Source organism: Passer montanus, unplaced genomic scaffold, assembly GCF_014805655.1.
Source record: "Passer montanus isolate IOZ18808 unplaced genomic scaffold, ASM1480565v1 scaffold10, whole genome shotgun sequence".
Classification (NCBI taxonomy): domain Eukaryota; kingdom Metazoa; phylum Chordata; class Aves; order Passeriformes; family Passeridae; genus Passer; species Passer montanus.
The window spans coordinates 2,834,874-2,857,781 of NW_024356505.1; the positions used below are offsets into that span (position 1 = coordinate 2,834,874).

Sequence of the window (22,908 nt, forward strand, 5' to 3'; positions counted from 1 at the left end):
TTCACATTCTCCAGATGTATCTTGCACCTTTGTAGTTTTATTGGAGAGGGGTTTTTTTGCAAATCCAGCTCTATTATTTTTGAGTCTAAACTCCTGCATAACTCTTTTTTTTTTTTAATTACTAGAATGATGTGTTGTATCAGAATGATACTGACATGCTTGTCTCAGAGTTCTGGACCATTGCATGTGATAGGATTGGAGAAGCTGTTGCTATTTTTTGACCTTCCACAGACCAAGGACCAAAACAGAAATGAGTAAGGAAGAAAACAGTTCAAATTGCCACTTGTAGCAACTTAGAATTAAGACGCAAGAATGTTTAAAATTCTCTGTTAGGGCTCAAGAGGTCAAAATACAAACTTTTTCAGATTATAATTTTATCTGGTATAAAATTCTGTTTAGAAATCTAAATCAGCATTTGCTGACCTAGTGGGATGTGTTCTGGGTATGGATAGGGAATATTGTGACCAGATAAAGCCACAGCAGTACTCCCACCAGCACAGTAAATGTTGAGACTTAGATAAAAAGCAGGAATTAATTCCTGAGCTGGGGCAGGATGGGGGTGCTCTGTTTGAAAATGTGTACCCTAAGCAGTGGAGCTGGTATCTGGCACTGGCACTTGCTGATGACCTTTCCCAATTTATTTTATTCCTCAACAAGTTAAAATAAATTCCAGGTGAAACAAATAGCGTGCTTTTCTGTTGAATCAATTAAATTTATTTTTTCATTTGCATAATTGTCCAGCCAATTTGCTCACATAACTGATTGTCTTCTACTAGGAAGTGAAAAACACACTTCACGTTACAGATATTATGAAAATCACCCAAGGGCTGTGAGAATGTTAACTTGATTTAAAGCTTCACTGAACTACAGATAGTTCCTAAACCTTGACAGTTCTCTTTTTAACCTTTTCTGGCAGAAATGCAACAGATTGCATGCAAATAACACCAATCCCTAGCAGTTAATCTCCCTTTGTTCTGGAACACTGGCAGCAGTAGACATTTTTGCTCCGAGGTTCCGTGTCCCTGTATCAGGTGCATTTTGATACCAACTACCTTGGTGTCACAAAAAAATAAATGTGTAAATGTACGTGTACATCGAGAGTTACTATTGCAGAACATAGTCTAAGCTGTGCCAGGGGAGGTTTAGGTTGGACAACAGGAGGAGTTTCTTCTCAGAAGGGGTGATTAGACACTGCAATGTGTCTAAGGAGGTGGTGGAGTCACCGTCCCTGGAGGTGTTTAAGGAAAAAATGGACGTGGCTCACAGTGCCATTGTCTGGTGGCCGGGTGGTGTTCGGTCACAGGTTGGACTCGATGATCTCAGAGGTCTTTTCCAACCTAACTGGTTCTGTGTAACTGCAGGAGAGCAGCTCTTGCATTCCCCTCGGGACTGCAGAGCTCACACCTGGTTCTTCTACTTGGTGGGTTGGTTTTTTTTTTCTGCAGAACAAAAGGCGACGTGAAGCGCACGCAAGCATTTGGCTGAATTGCTCCCATCCCCTCAGCAAAAGGGCAGGCATCCCTTCTGTCGGGTTATCCCGTGTTTTCTGTGTCCGTGAGGCAGCGCTGCAGGCGCTCCCGCACCGAGCACCCTCAGCAGCGGCAAGGGGTCGCTTCCCTCAGGCGCCCCCGAGGGGCGGGGCCTGCGGGGCGCGCGCCTGGCGCCGGGGGCGGGGCCCGGGGGGCCGCGGCGGGGGCGATGGGGCCGAGCCCGGCGGTCGCCGTCCGGCCTCGGCGGTAAGCGGGGCCAGGCGGGCGCCCTCTCCGCGCCTCTCCGCGAGGGGAGGCCGTGAGCGAAGGCAGCGCGGCCCACCGCCCACCTGTGCGGGGGGTCCGCTCGGACTGCGGCCGGAGGACGGTGCGAGGCCGAGCCCGGGCGGTGGGTGGGGGGGATCTGCTTTGAAGCCGCGCCGCGTCGCTCGGTGACCGCCGGTGGGGTGGGGGCCGGCGGCTGCCCGTGGGTTCCTGAGGGTGCGAAAGGCCCGTGAGCCGGATCGCGGTCAGCTCTGCCGCCCTCTGGGAAGACCTTGCCTTTAGCGGACCTTAAAGAGAATTCTAACAGGGCTCTGTTGTCGGTGCTGTAAATTATCAGCGCTCGGAGCACTGCCGCTGGCTCCCTTTCCAGCAGTGAGCGTGTCGCGTTCACCCGAGCTTATTCTCTGAGCGCTGTCGTCTTGTTGGTTTTCACGGTGTTTTCTCGCTGCTGCCTCAAGTGTGGGTAAACACCTGAGACAGCGGCGGGGTGGCGGCGATGTCAGACCTGGGGGTGCCAAAGGCTTCTGCGACATAATTCGTGTTTGGTTGTGTTTCGGCGCGTTTGTCTTTGAGGTGGGGTGCAGGTGAAGCTCAGTCGAACCCAGGAGGTTTTGGTTTTCAGCTAAGCCGTGTACCGATTTCCAAGCAGTTAATAGAGCATTTAAAGCAAGAAACAATGATGCTTTTGTCTGGTTATGTAAAGCGTCACCGCGGATTAAGTGAGATTGTTGAGTTTTTTCCATCTTCTACCCAAATGCCTGAAGCTGAAATTACAGTGAGGGAAAACTGTTTTATGACCAGAGAACTTGTTAATGTAGTTAACTTAATTTATTATTAGGACTCTTGTTACAGACAGTGAAAATTACATGATTACTGTTTTGCCCACCTATCTGAAAATCAGAAAACAAAAATTACCAAATGTTTTGGGGATATTTTAGCTAAGTATATTTCTTTCCTCCCACTATCTGCCTCTAGTGAAAATTTAGGTTCTTGGTTAAGTATATTAGTATTAGTAATAGGCACTTTTGAAACTTGAAGTGTTTTGCGAAGTAGGCATAGGAAGTGTCATTCTCTATTGGAACACAGATGATGTTTCTCTGGTAGCTGTGCATCTTGGGTTCTTTAAAACAGCATATATAGCAGGCATGTTATTTTGATAAGTGCGAACTGTATTTAAAAAAAATACTTGAAAACATTGCCAATAGGGAGCTTACCTCATAATCCCTAATAATTAGGTGTATATTTGCACTCTGACATGCCAAGTGGTTTGTCTGCTGTTGGCAAACTCTAGCCTGTAGTTACCTAGGTCAGAAGTTGCTGGAAAGAATTGCTAATTCATTTTTATAAATGTCAGCAAACCTTTGATTAAGATTCCCAGGCATTGCTGTATGTCAGTGATTTTCTCTCTGGTTTTATATTACTCTCCCATAAAGTAGTTGGCACATGTGTTTTAAAGTATTAATATTTGTTTGAGTGTAGGACTTAGTAAAAGTTTGCATGGAATTCCATGTGTTAGTGCTTAAAGAAAGCTTCTATTTGTTTACTTTGCAAATTCTTAGAAGTTCTTTTTCATTGACTGGAGTACCTTTAAATGTTCATTCTCAAATCAAGATACTGTAACTACTCATAATATTGGCAAAACTCACTGTTACTAGAGGAAACTGGAAGCATTCTTTCTTACACAAAGCTTTAGGTTTTATGTGTGCTTGCTCAGTTTATATTACTATTGTAACTTTAAATGTTATCACCCAAGATTTAGAAAGGGTACTGGTAAGTAACAGGGGAAAATATCCATGTGCATTTCTAAAAGGATTTTTTTTTTCTCTTTTTTTTTTTTTAAGTGAGTTAGTGGATGGCTGAAATTTGGCTCAACCATTAAGTTGCTGAAATGTTTTGCTGCTTGAGAACCGTGAGAAGGTATGGCATGTTACTGACCTAATTTACCTTTAGCATGTGTTTCAGTGTTTGCTTATGACTTGCATATTTGTGAAACTGGTTTGGTATTTTTGTTTCATGCTTATTTCTGTGACATTCTCATCTTTACAGCTTGGAGCTTTCAGCAGAGCATCCACAGTTGAAAATCCTCCAAAGCCATATGCCTGTCCTCAAGTGAGACATTAAAAAGGCTCTCAACAAAACAAGAGTTTTTTAATAGCTTAATTATGAGAAATATGAGTATGATATCTAACATATTATTGTATTACTGAGTTATTAAAGCTTAGTGCTTCAAAATGTGTGAATACGTCTGTAACTATGAACTTAATTTAATGGGGCTTTTCAGTGCCAAAGCTATACGCCAAAAAGTTGAACTTTGGAAAGATGTGAAGAAAAAAGAAAGTTGAAAGGAATTATTTAACCAATAAATTAAATCAGTCTTGGAGTATGATTGCATAATGTGTTCTAGTAGAGATTGTGTTTCATGTCTTTCGTGAAGTAGAGGCGCTGCCCTCAAAGTGGTTGTGACCTTGATTTTAATATGACGCCTTTCTCTGCTCTTCAGATCTAAATGAAGCTCTTGGAACAATCTTTGCTCCTTGTGAGTGAAGCCATAAACATCTTTCTTGCATTTTGTCCCTCTAAATCCATTTTAATTCACTTACTTTGTCACTCCAGTTGAAAGATGCCTCAGAGTTCTGTCTTTCACCTTCAGTGAATGAATTCCTCCTTCTGTCACGCAGACTAATTTTGGCCCTTGAGCATTTCTCTTTTAAGCAAGTTCAAAATAGACTTTTGGCTGGAATCCTAAGCCTTCCTTCTAGCATGACAGTGTTGTTTAGATACAAAACAAGGGAACTAAAGTTAGCCATACTTGGCCATTTTTCATCTAGAATAACAGATGGAACTTCATGATTAACAAACTCAGAAGTATGATTAATGGTTTCCAGCTATGTTGAACTTTCTTTCTGAACTATTGGAAACATCATGCAGTGTAGCTTGAGAGTGGATATGGGAAATGATGTACAAATAAGGTGAGCAGAGAACTGAGCTACTTTTTCTCCTAACACTTGGTCTAGGAGGATGTGAATTTCTTGCCTGTCAGTCAGCTGCAGTCAGAAGGGTAACTGGTTAGTTTACTGTTCTCCTTTGCTGAAAATATTTTTGTTCATTTTACTGTTTTGTGTACACTTTCTACCCGAAAAAAGGAAAAATTCACTGGTTTTTTTTTTCTCAGCAAGACAATTATTTTGGTGCTTCCATATCCAAACTGGTAGAGCGTGTGACCAAGTGGACTTCTGTCCAGAGTGCTTTGCCTCCTGTCTTGCCTAGTCTAATAGAGGTGTTTTTCTTGCATCACTGGGCAACTGTGGCACGATTTTGTCATTAAGAGCTTTCACTCTCTGTAATAACATTATATTGCTGTGGTATTTCACCATCTCCTGCTATTTTGAGTAGGATTGTGGTCTGTAGTGGTTACTAGTCTTAGTTTTAGAATCTCTGAGATGCAGCCAGCACGGAGGTAGAAGTGTTTGCCAGTGATCTATTTTAGCTTTTTTTTTTTTTTCAATCTTATATTTCATCTACATGCATGAAAATTGTTATTAAGTCATAGCAGATTTGGAATTCCATTGGTCTTCTTAAATCATGAGGGTTTTGTCCCACTTTTCTACAATAACTTCTGTTTTCAGAAAGCTGATTTTTAAGATTCACTAATTAAATATTTGCCCACCTCTTAGGCAGAAAAAATTAGTCTTCACTCCTTTCATGTTTCTAATTGAAGAGCTGGGAAGGTTGACAGAAAAAGGTAAAGTAAGGGTCACTGCTTCTGCTTGACAACTCAAATATTACCATTTATCATTTGCCAAAATAAAACATTCTGCTTATTGTCTGAGCACAAATTTGGGGATTTTTTTTTAATTAATTATATCATATCAGTTGGGAAAGTCTCATGTGTCTGTGTCCAGGATGATTATTTGGTCTAGGATGCTGGATACATAGCTCTCTGTAAAACAGTCCTGCTAACTATTATTAATAAAGTTACTAGTTTTATGTGAGTTGGAAGCAGCTTTGTCCATAATCTGCCATATATCTTCCTATTTGGGGGTTGCAGTTTGAATGATACTGTGAGGATTGAAACTGCATCGACAGAGCCGAGTCCCCGCCCTTCTGATTTGCAAACTAAAATGGATGTTAATCACTGAAATTGGCCTAATCAATTTGTTAGCTTGTGAAATTGGCTGAAGGATAAACCTATTGTTGTATATCTCCCAAATTCACATTTTCTTGCTGCTTTTATGTGTCCCCTCTTGTTTCTTAGTTTGCTAAAGCTGAATATTACCTTTGAGCTATTGGAAGGATATTTTGGTGGTTTTTAATGCAGGACTTAGGTTTCTTTCCATTTCAGTCTTCTGTAACACAAATGTGCTTGTTACAGAACTGTTCTTTAATTTCTACATAATTGCAGGCATTCGATAATTTGAACTTTCTGAACTTCTTAGAACTTCTTCAACTTAACTTTTCCTTCTTATGTTAGGTAAAACAATCTTTTTCTCCTACCATTAAATTTCTTTTAGTCCTGGTTTATTGTAATTCAGTGAAGGTGAAAGTGCAAAAAGTATTCTCTCTTTACTCTCTTGATGTTTTCTATAAAAGAGTATGTTCAGGAAAGTAGGATTTTTTTAATGTATGGAGCTCAGAAACTAATGCAGAACTTTTTTTCACTGAACTGTGATTATTATTCCTGGGTAAAATTTAATATTCTTTGGCACTGCTTGAAAAATACTTGGCTTTTTAACTTGGTTTGGCTTTTTAACTTGGAGGTTCAGAGGTATGTAAAGGGTAGCTTTTAAGAGCAGCTTCAGCAATGTCTACAAAAAGTACCACTAAAGCCAGTATTTGCAATTTGAACTACTTGACTGGGAATTTTTATTTGAGGCATATTTGAGAAAGTAGAGAGAAGTTTCCTGTACTTATTTATGTGTGTTATTCAACCATTAGCATTCACCATTCCTCAAACCTATTGGATTGGCACTGTCAAAACACCACTTTGTTAATCCCAAGGGGAAAGATCCAGAATTCAGACTCCTAATTTAAATTCTCCAGTTTTAAATTATTATACTTGCAAATATAAATGTTTACTCCACTCTATCACATTTTAATGTAATTATATCAGTTTGTCACTTGATTGGTAGCATCATGCATAAACATTTTACTACTTTGTTAGGTTGTGTCTGGACAAGATATTGCTGCAGTGCATTCTTCAGTCAAGAACTTTGTCAGGCGCTGATGCCATCAATGCTCTCAGACCATTCTATTTTGCTGTGCATCCCGATTTCTTTGGCCAGCATCCCAAAGAGAGGGTAAAAATACTTTAGTATGCTTTCTTTGTAAATATTTCATGTATCGAGGATGGAAATTTTCTAGTTTTTCTGCTGTCAGAGAGAGAACAGTAATGTTAGAATTAATTATGGTTGGTACCAGAGAACAAAAATATGCACTTCCTTAATTTTTAGCAGAGGTAGGTCCCTTGAAAGTCCCTCATTTGTTAATCATATTTTCTAATTGTTATATAGAAAATTCTGAATCCTTCCAGGCAAATTTATAATACATTTTACTTTATCCCTTTGAAATGCTGTGCATTATATTTGAATCAATTAATTTCTTTATGCTTTAAAGCCAGTGGGTTTTGGAATGTACACAAATGTACAAGTGTGTACACCATACAAATTTATTCATGCAAGGTAATTATAAATGCTGACAATATTAGTATTAGTACTTGTTAAAAGCAACTGACATTTGTGAAACCTAATTCTGCCTGTAAGATTAAAAAGGGTTAGATGAAAAACGGCCAAATCCATCATCTGTAATTTTTGTTTGTTTGTTTTTGTTTTAAAACAGGAAGTAAATGAAAACTCTCTGAAGAGGCTAAATGGCTATTTGGAGAACCTACAGAAACCAGGATTTCGTTCCTTTAAGCCAACTCAGCTTACTTTTTATGTAAGAGAAAGAGAACCAAACTCTTCTAATGTTCAGGAATCCTTCAATGCTTCAGGTGCTTTTATATCGTGTAGAATGTATCTTCGTGTATTTAAATTCCTTCAGACCATTGCTTAGCCTTGTGCAGTCATAACAACTTTTCAGCTGAATAAAATCCTGTCAAACCATGAAAATCTGTCAAACCATTAGATCAGGCAGGTGGGACCATCCCATGTAATTAAACATCTTAAGCTTTAAAAAGCCTTGAAAGACTGAGACATTACTGCCCTGAGGTCAAGTTACAGTATAAGGAAGTAAAAAAAGGTAGATGTAAATGATAATATTTCTGCTTTTGATACCATTGCCATGTTTAACTGGAGTGACAGTTGGGTCCTTGTCCTCACTGGAGTTCATGTGTAGTACACAATGTCAGGGCACTTGTAGAATCAGTAGGAACTTACTCTCTAAGCAGAAACTGAAGTTTCAATTTACTTCATTATCTCTTATCTTTGAGACTACAAGAAATATTGCCAAATTTGGAATGTTGCTTTTGATTAACTTTACAGTTTGTCTCCAGAACCAATGTGCCTTACCTAACAGAAGAGTTTTACATTCTATATCCTGACAGTCAAAACACTTGAGCAAATTGTGAGGCACCGTCATGCTAAAAAATAAAATCCTGCTGTTTTTCAAGAAAATTATAGTGTTATGTCTGGTCTCCTTAACGTAACATTTGAACTGGAAGCTGTCTTATGCTCTTGAGTCAAAAGCTCACTTTCTAATTAGGGAAATTAGGCCCAGTAGCTAAGTGATGGGACATAGTTAAACTGCATGTGAATTTTGCAGTGAGTATTGAAATAACAGTATCATCATAATTTCCAACTACCTGTACCTTGTTTAGCTTCTTCTGTAAGAAGAAATAAATGGGAATGCATTTTAAATAATTTTAATTAAATAATACTTCTTTTTACAGGGTTTCGAGCAGTCAGTTTTACGTTACATACTCGGGATCTCCTGAGCACAGTACTAGATATTCTCAACTCCTGCAGTTTATCTACAGAGCATGTTCAGAGTTTGAATGTGAACTCTCAGCCCCACAAGGAAGCAAAAAGCACAGTGAACAGACCTATCAAGTGGGATAAGACTTATTATTCATTTACTGGATTCAAGGATCCTGAGGAGGAACTAGAGCAAGCCCAGAGAGTGGAAACAACTTTACTGTATGTAATGCTTTCATTGAACTGAAATTTTGAAACCTAAATTGGTCTTATTCTAATACTGAGTTTTTTAAAGGTAGGCAATAAATATTCTGAACAACACAAAACTTTATTGTCCAACATAATTAATTGTAATTTTGCCATGTTTGTTATATAATTGGTGTTCAGATGAGCTCCTGGAATAACTGCAGTGCCAGCAAAGCTGAAGCATTCTTGTCTCCTTGCCCAGCAGTCATGTTTGGTTAGTCTAGTTTTGGTTGATCCAGTTTTTCAGATTTGTGGAATATTGATGGCAATTCCAAAGGAGGCAGGTGCTTCACTTAGCTCCAAATAGGTCCTTACCTCTTACAGGACTTCTGTAACACAAACCTATATGGCTGTTAACTTTATTGTTAATACATGAAAACTAAGGTTAAAAGGTTTTAATATGAATAGTATCTTAGTGTTGTGCTTCTCATCTGCTGTTCAGCAGGAAAACTTGAATATTTAAGTCAATGCAGTTATAAATGCTGAACTTGCATCACAGTGTAGGATGTTTTGTAGTAAAGTTGGTGTTTTAAAAAAAAATTGTATGTGCTCATTTTCGGGCACATGCACATTTTGGGGCCTTGAAAAACTTTTTGTAACAATGAGATTTAAGTGCCATTTGAAATGAATGCAGAGCTGTGCTGGAATGATCTTCAGAGCAAAGTATGTCCCTTGTCCTGCATACCACCTCAGAAATAAAACTACTCTAAAATACACAATTATAAAGCACTTAACTGAGATTTAACATGCTAGAGAATATTTTTACTTATTTTTACACATTTACAAGGAATGCCCCAGACAGTTACGTATTAACAGTCTTGTTTTAATACATTGACAGCTGGCATCAGGCCTCCCTTTTAACTTCAGTTTGAAATTTTTTTTTTGCTTCAAATACAAATGAGAATGCAGCTATTTGTTTGCAAAAGTTAAGAGTATAAAAATTAGTTTATACTATGACCAAAAGCTAAATCTCTTAAATAGTAACCTTTTCCTAGAAACAAAATTACCTGCTGAAATTTTAGATGTACTCAAAGAGTCATGTTTGTCTGGTTGTGATTATTGGCAAAAAAACTATAAAACTTTGACCTGTTTAATCTAAGTTCATGTCAGCTCTGTAAAAGTTACCTAACTTAGTCCTTTAGTACCACCTCCCATATTTGATAGTCTGCTATGATCACTTTGGGGTTTTTTTGTTAGGTTTTGGTGTGTTTGGGATTGTTTCGGGTTTTTTAAAGGCACATATGTGGAAACTCCTGAAATTAAATCACAGAGTTCTGAAGATCTCCCCTGAAGTCATACTGATCTGTTGTTTTATGCCTTTTACACATGCATCCAAGTGATTTTGATTGTTAGATTTCTTAGGCCACTCCAAAGATACTAAGTGCCAGGGTTTCCTTTATAGATATCTTAAGGTGAAGCGTTTAGCAATTTCATCTTCTATCCTCTATTTTTAAAAAATCCCTTTACCTGATAATTTGACTTGAAACATATTACCAGTAAGAACTGAGTTACCTGTGCTGCTTACATGATAAATCACAGCAGCATCCTTCTACTGTTGAGTATTTTTCCTCCTCTTTCAGGTCCTGGCTAGATGATAATGAAGCAAGTGCAGTAAAAAAGCTGAAAAAGAGTTTGCCACTCAGAAAAGAATTAGAACGTTTAAAAATTGAACTTTCTCATGAACTGCAGCTCTCCGATATCAGGTAATTCATTAGATCAGTTGAACTTGGATTAGGACAGTCAAAGGAAGGAAGTGTTGTCTAATACTATGCTATGAACTTTAAAAGCTTATTTCAGCAAAACAGCTATATTTCATATATGGAGAAGTGTTACTGCACTGAGTAAATTGCTAGAAGTGTTCTACTGGGACAAAAATTTCCTGTTACAATCTGCTCTGAGAGATCTCCTATTTGTAACTGAAAACATAGGCTGCAGTTGAGGCAAACACAGAAATAGAACTGGTTTGTTACAGTTTAAATGCTGGTTAAAATTGCATTTCCTGAAATCAAGTTAATTGATTTACAAAGGTAACTAGACCAGCAGTGAAGTGCAACTTTGCCCATGGTACTGAATGACATCCTCTGAATGCTTAATAAAAATGTTCTTTCTTTTAGTGTTTAGTGTCTCACTCTCTGGAGGAGACTTGTTTGTTTGAAGGATCTGAGTGCAGTTGGAGATCTTGAGTCTTCAGAATATTTTTCAGAAAATAATTTGCGATCCTTTTTAAATTTTTGTGCCTTTGAGTGAGGATGTTGTGAAGTGAGATATTCAGGGTGGGGAAAGTGGCAGTGAAGGTATTCAAAAATGGAAAAATAAACTTATTTCAAGAGCTGGTCTGTTAGGTTCTATTTTTTTAACCAGGAAAGAGAGAATTGGAGCTCCTAAAATCATGCTTTTGTCCTTTCACCCTGCAAAAGACCCTGGTTTCCTTTAAGCTGAAGCCAGGTTTTTTGAACACACTTTCTAATGCTGTGCTGTGGTGAGGGTTTTTAACATTCTGAAACAGTCTTCAGTATTGAACACGTAAGTTTGATTTTATTCATGGCTTATATTAATTTTCTTAAATAGCTTGTGCTTCTAAAATACATTAAAATTATTGTGTTCCATGAGGAGTTATTTATCATCCATGAGTTACATTGTTATAATTCAGAAAAGAATGTGAGTTTTGGAAATCTGACAAGCCAGTATCTTAATAGGACACTATGACCTGTGGTTCTGGAGCCTTGTGCTAGTGTTCACAGAGATCTGAAAAACAGCTGGGTCACTGGCATTATTCCACGTGTAAGTTTAGGACAGATGAAGAATTGGCCACCTTTTTCTGCTCCCGTCTGGTGCTGCTGAAAGCAAAGTATTATTGCTAAGTAACAGTAAATAATTGTTTGAATTACTTGGATTTGGTTAAATTGCCTCACAAGTGCTGTGGCATAGTGCCATTCTCTGCATCCCACAGAGTGAGGTTTTGCCAGTAGGGTTTCCTTAAATGAGAAGATGTGGGTGACCCCAGCCAGCAGCTGAGTACCCATGCAACCACTTGCTCATTCATACACCCCCAGTGGAATGGGAGGAAGAGAATAGAAAGAGCACAAAATTTGAAGGAAGAGCACAAAATCCACAAGAAAATTTGTAGATTCAGATAGAAGTTTAATAGCTGAAATGAAGCAAAACTGAGTTCAAGCAAAACAAAAGGAGAAATTAATTTTCTGTTCCCCATTGATGGGCAGGTGTTTAGCCACTTCTGGGCAGTTGGGCCGCATGTGTGATGCTTGCTTGGGGAGACAAATACCATAACCATGAGGGTTCCCTTCCTTCTTTCTCTCAGGATTTATTGTTGAACATGACATACAGTCTGGAATATTCCTTTTGTTAGTAGGAGTCACCCAGCATGGCTGTGTCCCCTCCCAGCATCTTGTCCACCCCAGCCTACTTCCTGATGGTGGGGGGCATAGTGGGGAGAAAAAGTAAAGACCTGAACACTGTGCCAGCACTGCACAATAGCCAAAATATTGGTGTGTTATGATCACTGTTCATAAAATATGAGTGTTATGAAGAAAATTAATTCAAAACAGACACAGTAAAGGAATGCAAATTTTCCACTTTGAGACAGTTTTATATCAATTAAAACATGATCACTGTTCATAAAATACAAAATATGAGTGTTATGAAGAAAATTAACTCAATTCTAAACAGACACAGTACAGTAAAGGAATGCAAATTTTCCACTTTGAGACAGTTTTATATCAACTAAAAGTCTGTAAAAAGGTGTATTTTTCCAAAACACTGGGACTTCACAATTTATATGCTTTTTGAAATTTGCTTAGCAATCAATCTGATTGGTCTGTGATGGAAAAAAATGTCAAAACTGTGTGTATTAAAGCCAGCAAGGTAACACCTGGCTCTTGTATGGTTCAACAAAAATTACTCCACTGTAAAATATGAATAATACATAGCAACTTTCCATTGGAATCATGGTAATGTTTTGGGCTAGGAACAAAAAAAAAAAAAAAAAAAGAAAAAGACAATGTCCTTACGTACTGTATTTGCTCCTCTGGACAAACATTACACAGTGTCCAAACAAACTGCATGGTCCATGACCAAACCAAATACTGGGTTGTCTGGTGCTGTTCTCTTACTAACTCCCTTCTTTCTGGGGGAGAGATTTACAAGTTCTCTGCCTGGTTTTATTTTTTTTTCCTGGTGTTCATTTTCTTTGTTTGGTTTTTGGGATTCACTTTAAAAAACACTGGAATATTATTTAGGTTTTTTATTAGTTCAAATAGCACATGGCATGGACAGCTTTGGAGTAGCGTTTGCTTTTATTACTGTTGGGGTGCTATTTTTTTTTTGTGTTATAAGGCTTTGAGTTGCATCTCAACTTCTGTGACTTTTTTTTTAATAATATTGAGGATTAAATACTTTCAATTACATTTTTATTTAGGTGGCAGAGAAGCTGGGGCATTGCTCACCGCTGTAGTCAGCTGCACAGTCTGGGCCGCTTGGTCCAACAGCGACCTGAAATATTAGAGAATGTTAAAGGTATTTCTGTTGTTTGTTTCATGTATCCTAATACAGTATTGATTCAGAAATGAGCATGGGTCTTCTGTGACAAGGGAGCTCTAGTTCTTTTTACAAATTCTTTTGATAACTGCAAAAGCAAACTTGTCAGGCTTACTGAAAAGCTGATGAGAACTTACATTTAAAGCTACTGGGTATTTTTTGAAGTGACCTTTCCTTAGAATTGATTGACTGCACTCCGCTTCTAGTTTGCTTCTTAATAAATGCAAGTGGAGTCTGTTGAAGGCACTAGGCTTAATATTAGCAATGAAAGTAAAAAATCTAAACTGAACCTCTCAAAGTATTGAGTTAACAATAGATTGTTGTCCATGGTAGATTCAAGACTAAAATGTGAGTACGTCTCTAACCCTAGCGATGATTTACTAGAATACCTTAAAATGCTACTTGCTTTCTTTTCTCATGTGTATCCCATAAAATAGCTATATTAAAGTCAGTATTTTCTCAGGTAAAACTAAAATGTTCTGTAAACCACCTACCATTCTTCTCATACATCTGTTTGACCTGAGGCAGTAGCTGCTTCCTCTGATTGTAATTCTGTATTTTATGCCTGTCTGCAGATACTCAGTTTTGAGTGGCTTTCATTTGAGGGTTCACCTGATCCTTTGCCAAAAGACAGAGTGGGAAGGACAATGAGTAGTAGTTTTAAATTGTATCAGATTTCAAATTAGTTTCTTTTCCTGAGCATGCTAAAGATAGAAAGCATTACAGAACTTGTGAACCTGTTGTAGTCTCCATTTTTGAAGATATTTAGTAATGCACTGGATAAATACCCATCAGTAACTATACAAGTACAGTTAATGCTGCTTTAGGGTACAAGGATGGACTAGATGCCTTGAAGTCAGTGTTGCTCTTTCTTTGGGATTTTGGAAAACTGATTTCTGAGAGCAAAAGCTTCTACTTAAGCCTGGTCTTGTAGACTAATACATCACACTGAAGACTTTTGTGGAAGCTTACTTTGATAAATAGTTGCCTGTGCTTTTATCCTAAAGAATTCTTGAGGATCTTTGTATTCAACTTAAAAAAACATACACTCAAAACTGATTTATCGACCTAAAAATCCACCTAGAATTAGCCTTTTATGTTCTCTCTATTTTAAAAAAGAATGAGAACATAATGTGCAAATGTTTCTTACAGCTTGCATGTTGCTGAGAGTTTGGAAATAGAGTTGAATTGCCTTAAAATTATTTGACCAACTTTTAATTTGCATATGCTTCAAGCATAAAGCATGCATTTCCTACTTCATACATGATTTATGCAGTCTTTGAATATCCTGTCTGATGAGATTTTCTCATAATTTAAAAGCAGTCATATTAAGAAAAAAAATCCAATTAAAAATCTATCAAGTTCAAACAGAGAGAAGGCAGATGCTGGGTCACGTTTGTATGGAAAAAAAAATCTTAAACTGGGCTTCTCAGGAACCTCTCAAAACTTTGAGAAGTAACAGAAGCACCTAGTCATGTGCATTTATGCTGCAGAAATACATTGCTTGTGATGCTAGCAGCCTGGTTAAGCCTTCAGTAATTGCAGGAATGATTGCAGTAAGCCAAATCAGTGAAGAGCTGTGTTCAATCTCTAGGACGCACGGTGGTATTTACAGACCGCTCGGGTATGAGTGCAGCAGGTCACATCATGCTGGGGACCATGGATGTTCACCATCACTGGACCAAAGTAAGAAAATTTCAAATCAAATGAAAATGCCCCTTGTTGTGACATCCTTTTTTAAACTATAAACAAAAAAATTAATAGGTGCAGATAACCAGTGAGTGTTTTAAAGCACACACTTAGCTAATGCATTTAGCATAATGGTGTACACTACATTTGAAATTTAATCCTGTGTGTGCTGTTACTAACAGTCTTTGCTAGATCTTTGCTTTCATTAGTAAGTCAGTACTACTTCTGATTAGAGATAAAGAAAACTAATTTGTTATGCACTGTTCCAGTCTGTGCAGTGAGTCCTGGCAGAATACTTTGTGATCCATAAAGAGCTCATTCCCATGAAGAGCTAATGGATTTTATTCTGATCTTTTGTAAATATGAGATTTAAAGGGAGCTGTGAACTCATTATTTCAGTCAGTGACTCTAACCAACCCTGACATTCCATTTTGTTCTTTTAGGCAGCTAATGTGGATGTTGCAGAATTTTATCTTTAGTGACTATGTCAATTCTGCTACTGCTTGTGTAAAGTTCAGGGTTGATAAGCTTTCTGACATCCTAAATGATAGCATTGTATGCAAAGGACCAAAAAGTAAATATGTTGCAATATAAACATGTCTGTTGAGGAATTTTTCTTTAATCTTGGTTACTGAAACATTACTGATAATTCTATCAAAAAAATTTCTTCATAAAGAAGAAATATTGAGATTATTGATGGAATTTCATAGTTGGGAATTTCACCCTGCTAGAATATCAGAATATTCTATTTCTGTATTCCAGTCAGTGAATAATATGAAAAGTTAACACTTGATCTTCTTTTTTTGGTGGTACTTTGAATTTTTCCCTATATATGTTTCACTAAGGGGGGGAAAACAAACCATGGTTTGTTAGTGTGAACAATTTACTAAGAACTTAAACTGAGAAACCAGATTTAATAGAAAATTTTGAGATTTGAGAGTGTTGATAGTCATTGCAATAAAAGTGTTCTGATTGTACTAAAATAAACACCGACTTCCTTGAAAACATAAATGCTTGAACTTTCTAACCATTGCTGCAGGTTTTTCCAAAGGTATCATAAAGCCACACAAAATGCCATGCAGATGGAACAATGTGTGTAGTTAGTTATAGTGATGGTATTTGCTTGGGAAGACAAAAGAGTGGTATATATTTGAACCTGAAATCAGAGGTTTTTTATTTTGAAATGCAGTGACGATTATATGAAATGTTACACAGAAATTCCATTAAAATCTTGATAAGGTTGGTGAGCCAGTTTCTAGAGAGCATATGTCCAATTCTACCTCATTTTAGAAAGCAGTCCTAAGTGCCATTAATTTTTGTTACTAATTACCAGAAGAAGGAAGCAATAGAATACTGTCCAAGTCAGTCTGTAGAATGCTTGGTCAGAGCTACAATATTTAAAGGATTTTTGCTGGTTTTTTCTGTTACAAATGCAAATGCTGAACCAAATTTTATTGTGCCAAAAGCTGTTCTGACTCTACTGTCAGAACTATCTACTGTCTGTTCTGCTGTTCTCCTGAGTTTCTAAAGAAATAATTCTGAAATCACTTGACTTGTTGCAGCAGCAGCTTTTTCTTTTTTGTATGAGAAGCTACTTTTAAAATAATATCAACAGGGTAGATGGTAGGTAATGACTGCTGCATGAGGAATAGCTCAATCACTATAACTGTGGTGATAAATGTTTTATATAGGCATCAGATTTTTTTTAATCTGAAACTATTAATTTCTGAATATATAGAGGATAGCCATCCATGATTTTATGTCCTTTTGGTGCCTTTATGTTATAAATACAGAAAGTACTTAAAAGCTTATTTGATTATATCTTGTCCCAAAACGTATGTACTTGATATTTCCCTCCTATGGTATTCTTTGATTGTAATTTTTTCCCCTTGGGTTCCACGTTTGCATTTTTAATTGTCTCTTTTATGGTTTGTTGTTATTTTTTCAATTTATTAAAATTAACTTTTAAGCTTTGTAACATAGAAAATGTTCGTTCATGTGTATGCACAGGTTTTTGAGAGACTGCCAAATTATTACAAGCTTCAAAAAAGGCTGCTGCTTTTGGAAGAAAGGATAAGCCAACTTCTGGGAGGCATCCAAGTAATATATATTGAAGAACTGCAACCTCTGTTCACTCTAGAAGAGTACTTTGAGACTCTGAACTCTTTCTATAATAAACTCCGTGACAGCAGATTACCTTTTCATCCTCGCAGTCTGCGAGGCTTGCAAATGATTCTGGAAAGGTACGTGTTGGCAGGGAAGGTTGATTTCTTTCAGTTTTTTTGTTTTTTTTTTTGTTACACTGCTTATTGCTCTCACTAAGAAAAAGCGATATAATCTCGGATTTTCATTATTGCGTTGTTTCTGAAGTTTTTAAGTGCATTTTTATGGGTTAAGAAGGAATCAGATTGAAGAAAATCCTGCTTAGTTTCATTCAAGCTAGACTCAGTTCTGTCTGGTTTAGAGTGTTGTGCTGGTTTAAATCAAAAGTTTTGCGCTATCATGATGGTGTTTATATTTTTAGAATATTATTATCAGCTCCTTTTGAAATGTAATTTTAAAAAATAATAACCTACTATATTTCTCTATTCTCTATTCTCATGAACCAAACTTGATAGCTTTTTACCAATTATTCTGATTGTGATTAATTTATATTCTTCAGATTTTTTCTGAAAGTAATTTATATAAATAGTTGCATTAAAAAATGATACCTTGTTCTTTACTTCCATTGTGTTTCATTAGTGACAGATATGCACCAAGCCTACATGAACTTGGACACTTTATGATCCCAACAGTCTGTGATCCAGCAGCTCTTCAATGGTTTATTTTTGCCAAAGCACAGGAAGCAAGAGAGAATTTGAAAAGAAAGGAGGAGTAAGTGTTCATGTGACTCAATACACTTAGCTCTTTAAAATCTTTGCATGTCCTGTTTTTTATTTGGAGAAGAATTTTTAAAAATGTATTCGTACCCTTTTGCTGAAAAAATCCCATTTGCTTAGAACTTTAGAAAATAGAGCTTTACCCGTCAGCTTTACTAAGTAAAGAATTACAGCATTAGTGAATGCAAACAGTTATTAGAAAATAGCCTCTTTCATCTTGTACAGACAATTGTACATCATTCAGAAGTAAAATACCTTTGCTTACAAGACAAAATTGCATAATTCTTTTTACAGTTATGTCTCCAAAGAAGAGGTGGAAAACACCTTCTTAATGAATAAGAAAAGGAACAATTTTTATTGATGTTAATTAAAATGTGACCCAAAAAAAGCAGTGAAATCTAAAATCAAAATAACTGAGACCAACTAGAGACTCATTATTTTGAGTTGTTGTCAATATACCTGTTGTCAGGTAGTTGACAAAAATATTAATTAGTACCTAACAAGGCAAAGAAAAAGAAATGGGGAAGAATGATGAGAGAAACATTGTGGGTACTCTCTCATAGATGACAAGGGTGATTATGGTAGGGAGTCACAGCATCATACTTAATATTGGGGCCATGGTCTGTAATATCCATCAGAACTGTGAATTTGCTTCTAGACCATGTACCCTGTATGTGTGCTTGAGGATGAAGTAGAGATGCTGGGGTTTTTAACTAAAGCACTGTTACAGGTCAGTGGGTGGTACTTGTCCTTTCAGAGGCCGTTACTGAAAGGCTTTTTTTCTGCTTTGGAAAGCTTTTAATGAGTTGTTGAACTATCACACTGTCATCAGTATACATGATGTATATCATGATATGTTTATGATCCAGATATGTTCCTGTGAAGTTATTTTAGGCATGAGACTTGCTGAGGGCTCTATGGTTTTAGCTCTGTTAAAATCTCATTACTTGTAAAAATGTTTTGCAGGTGAACTTCAATAAACATAATTTGTTGGAATTTTTCCACAACCCTAGTCAGCTTGGAAGTTAAATTTTTGCCATATAAATTGTAACTATGGAATAGCTCTCTATGTAACTGTCCACATGTGACAGCTGGGAAAGTATAGTGCATAGATTTTGGGAGGGATGTTGTAGCAAATATATGCATTTGTATCTGGGTAACTCACTCTCCAAAAAACCTTGCACTACCACACTTCATAAAGATACCAATCCAGAAAAACTGTGCCCTCAGAGTAAAAGCAGCTGTGTTGTAAGAATGTGAGAGCCAAGATGCATATCTTGTGTGCTGGAGGATTGCTGGTTTGTATGAAATAGTAAACAACTGTACTGGGTCACAATATCTGTCCCCATAATCCATTAGCTTGTGGAGAGGCTTTATGCACGGGGCAAAAAATGTGGTGGGTTTTTTACTCCATATTCCTTCCCAGTTTGTGTCTGACTGCACTTGAGAGAATACTTGAAGCTGGAAACATTATCTCATGTTAATAGCAATCAGTAGACTTTTTCTTTTCCCCCCTCTTAATTACCTTACTACTTTTTGAGCCAATTTGCATTTTGTGGCTCCAAATATGTAATGGCAGCAAATTACGTATTTGAATCACATATGACGTGTATGTGGAAGAAAGTGGAGGTATTCTGTGATTTATATACCCACAGCCTGATTATCTTATTTGTTGTTCTTTGATTCTTCTGTGATAGGAAGTACAAAACAGTCATTCTGTATCACCTCTGCCTTTGTTTTGCACCTGTGTCACATTTCCTCTTACTTGTCTTGTATCAAAGCTGGAAACTCCTTTTCCACTTAATGCTTCCTTGGACTTACTCATGTCCTTCTGATTTTACTTAGCCTCGTGTGGTGGTTAAAAAGGCCCTGTGATGTACTGGCTGTACTTTGCACATGGACTTGAATGCTTTGCATGCAGTAAACAGCATAGAGTGGCTGTAATTCTCACCTGAATGCACAAGGAAATCCAAACACTGCTGCTCTAGAAAGTTCTGTTATCTGTGTGGATAATGTCAGTCTTCTAGTAATGCAGGATTCTCCTTCCCATGTTTCTTTAAAGTATCAGGTGTGTGTGGTGATAAAGGTGCAAGCCTCCCTGTGGAAGTGACAGAAAACAAACCTGCAGTTCTCCAGCTAACTGGAATTCCTTCAAGGGAGCCTAAGATTCCACAGAACTGGAAAGCTTGGTGCTTAGGTATTTGGGAATGCACTCAGGAAGGTGCCGTGGAAATGGTCCATAGAGAGGACAGGCTGGCTCTGGGTTAACTCACTGGCTGGCTCCTTGCTGACTGCCACAGTGGGCTGGCTCTTGGGGCTCAGCAGAGCTCAGTGCCGTTAAGTCCACAGAGGTCCCAGCCTGAGCTCTGGGGAGTAGTGGCGAGGCCCTACAGTAGCGTTTTCATGGGAGGCAAATGGTGTCAGTAGCTGTGTCTGTGCTTGGCTTGGGCTGATTCACATCCCTGTGGTGCTGCTGCTTTGTAGCTCCTCCCCTGTCTAGCGCAGGGTCTGTGCTGTGGGGCAGCACTGGAGCTGTGTCTGCAGCCAGGCTGGCTTGGAAGTGCAGCTGTGTTCGTGTGGCACAGTGCCTGAGCTGGTGGGGCTGGCTGAACCTGAACTTGTCTCTTCATCAGTTGATCAGTCACAGCTCCAGTGCCTGAATTAAATCTACACATTAACTTTCTGAGTAGTTTGAGTTTGCACTCTTATTTGGTGTCTTATTTCTCTGGGGCGAAGGAAAAGATCATCTGCAAGCTTTGGATCCAAAATTTGTAGAATCATTTATGTTGGAAAAAACTTCTAAGATCATTAGGTCCAAACACATCAACAAAGTTCTACAATTGGGAAGTTACTATACACTTAATATGCATCAGTTTACTGTACCTATCAGTTGTTGGTTTTGATGACATACAGAGTACTGGTTTAATTAAGACAGAGTAATTATGAACATGATTTTATATTTAAAACCTAAGCTTTCAATGTTATTTCAGCATTTTCATTCCTTACATTAAAAATGGAACCTGGCAGGATTTTTATTTTTGTGTTTTTCCCAGTTACCTAGTGAGCAAAAAAATGTCAGGGCATGGGCTTTGAAATGTGAGTCCATGGGCATGTGGTGCCCAAAGTCATGGAAGAATGTTCACTCTGACTTCTGAGATAGTCACGTGTCACAAAAACCTCAGCTCCACCATACCTGTATATGAATTGACACCTTTGTTTACATGCATTTAATCTTCTTATTTCAGTATTTCTTGTTTTACTATATGTTCAGTATACATTGAAATGCTTATTTTAAGGCGGGGGTTTTAAGAGGTGAAGTTACAAGTTTGTCACTGTGTGTTATCTCCATTTGCTAGGATGATGATTACAGAGAAGGAGCTAATCAACACTTCTACAGAAAGGTTTTCTTTGGATCGGCTGTATAAGGAGCCCAGTGTTTCCAGTGCACAGATGATAGATTGTTGTAAGCGGCTGCTGGAGGAATCCTTACCCTACCTGCAAGGCATGCACCTTTGCATTTCGCATTTCTACTCTGTGCTGCAGGATGGAGACCTGTGTATACCTTGGAACTGGAAAAACTGAGGGATGTATCTGATAATCAGATGAATTGTTTTATTTTCTGTAAGAGGTTATAAATATGAATGTTTTTAAGAGTAAATTATTTAAATCTGTATTTTGATATCAGTATTCAGCTCACAAATTTTCTTCCAGCTGCTGCTGAGGAAGGATTGCAGTTCTAGACAATTTGCACAATGCGCAGTAACGGTAGTCCTGGGAAAGACATCTGTACATTATCCATACTACTGTAGGAGTCCCAATGTATGGTTACAGTTGTGAAACTGCATTTTTGTAGTGAATTCTGAAAATACATTAAATTTCAAGTCTGCAAAAACTCGCATGTGTATTTTTAATATACGTGAATATCACCAGATAAATCATCTTAAATAAAGTGTGCTACTCCAGCCTGACATTACGTGCCATCTTAAGGGGTTTATTGAATGCAGAAATACAGAAGTTATCTGGTGACAATGCTGGCATTTCATATTGCTGCCTATCACTGAATTAGCAAAAAAAGCAACAAGGGAAAAAACATTGGAATGTTTATCCTGTGCAGAAGACAGCAGTACATTGACCTGGAGTCTACAGCAGAATTTCACTTGCTGGTCCAAAGTTGTTGCCTTAGAATTCCAAAATATGCCAGTTACACTGTCTGTGGTTACCTTAAAGCAGATGTCCTTCTCTTTTTGTTTTCCGGCATTTGCTCCATAAATACTGGCAATCCTCTTTACTTACACTATAACAGATTGCAAATCCCATACACAACACTTAAACCCTGAGTAGTTCAATGTGACATCTAAGGGAAGGAAGCACTGATTTGTGTGGGATTGTCTGCAAAAGTACTTCTCAGTAAGAACAAGGAGTTTGCAGTATGGCAAATGCGTGGATCCTTACTGGTACTTTATTCCTTGAAAAAAAAAAAGAAATAAAGTGTGAATGCATGTCAACACTTTTTCATTGTAATACATGCCAAGATGCATTTTGGTATTTGGATTACTGCTTAGCAAAATATCATTTGAGAAAGGCCAACTGCTTAACATTTCTGGATTTGAATTTACCATAAATGGCAAAAAGAAACGGAATTGTCAAATGCTTACTTGCCTTGTATTTTTATTTGTATTGAGCCAGGAAATTGGTGTGGTTCTCTGCTTTCTCCTGTTAGAAGGCTCAGTATCGAGTTGTTTATTAAGATGTCAAACTTAAAGCAAAAACCCCTACTGTGATCTCAAAAATATCTGCTCTAAAATGTCAGGACAGAAGCGGTACTTCCTCAGACCTTAAATCCAGGGGATTTACTGGCAAGGCCTGGAGAGGTTT

The 22,908-nt window shown here is 37.7% G+C and overlaps 1 protein-coding gene across 3 annotated transcripts; it reads left to right on the forward strand.

Annotated features, from left to right (window-relative positions):
• Nucleotides 1-1,680: 1,680 nt before the first annotated feature.
• Nucleotides 1,681-22,673, forward strand: TCAIM (T cell activation inhibitor, mitochondrial). Of its 3 annotated transcripts, none has more exons than XM_039711470.1 (11): nt 1,681-1,736; nt 3,596-3,671; nt 6,916-7,051; nt 7,590-7,743; nt 8,641-8,887; nt 10,492-10,614; nt 13,347-13,444; nt 15,060-15,151; nt 17,165-17,397; nt 17,897-18,028; nt 21,390-22,673. In XM_039711470.1, the coding sequence occupies exons 2-11, from the start codon at nt 3,643-3,645 to the stop codon at nt 21,613-21,615; spliced, it is 1,470 nt and encodes a 489-aa protein (XP_039567404.1). In that variant the 5' UTR covers nt 1,681-1,736; nt 3,596-3,642; the 3' UTR covers nt 21,616-22,673. The 3 variants fall into 3 exon arrangements, with proteins under 3 accessions (XP_039567404.1, XP_039567423.1, XP_039567414.1); XM_039711489.1 differs by having other exon boundaries at nt 1,687-1,878; XM_039711480.1 differs by having other exon boundaries at nt 1,687-1,857.
• The last annotated feature ends 235 nt before the right edge of the window (nt 22,674-22,908 follow it).

Bases quoted from the DNA above. Each gene is read 5' to 3' on its own strand.
- TCAIM (XM_039711470.1), top strand. From the start codon at position 3,643: ATGTTTTGCTGCTTGAGAACCGTGAGAAG. The intron at 15,152-17,164 runs GTAAGAAAATTT...GTGTATGCACAG, and splicing joins TTCACCATCACTGGACCAAA to GTTTTTGAGAGACTGCCAAA. The intron at 17,398-17,896 runs GTACGTGTTGGC...GTGTTTCATTAG, and splicing joins TTGCAAATGATTCTGGAAAG to TGACAGATATGCACCAAGCC.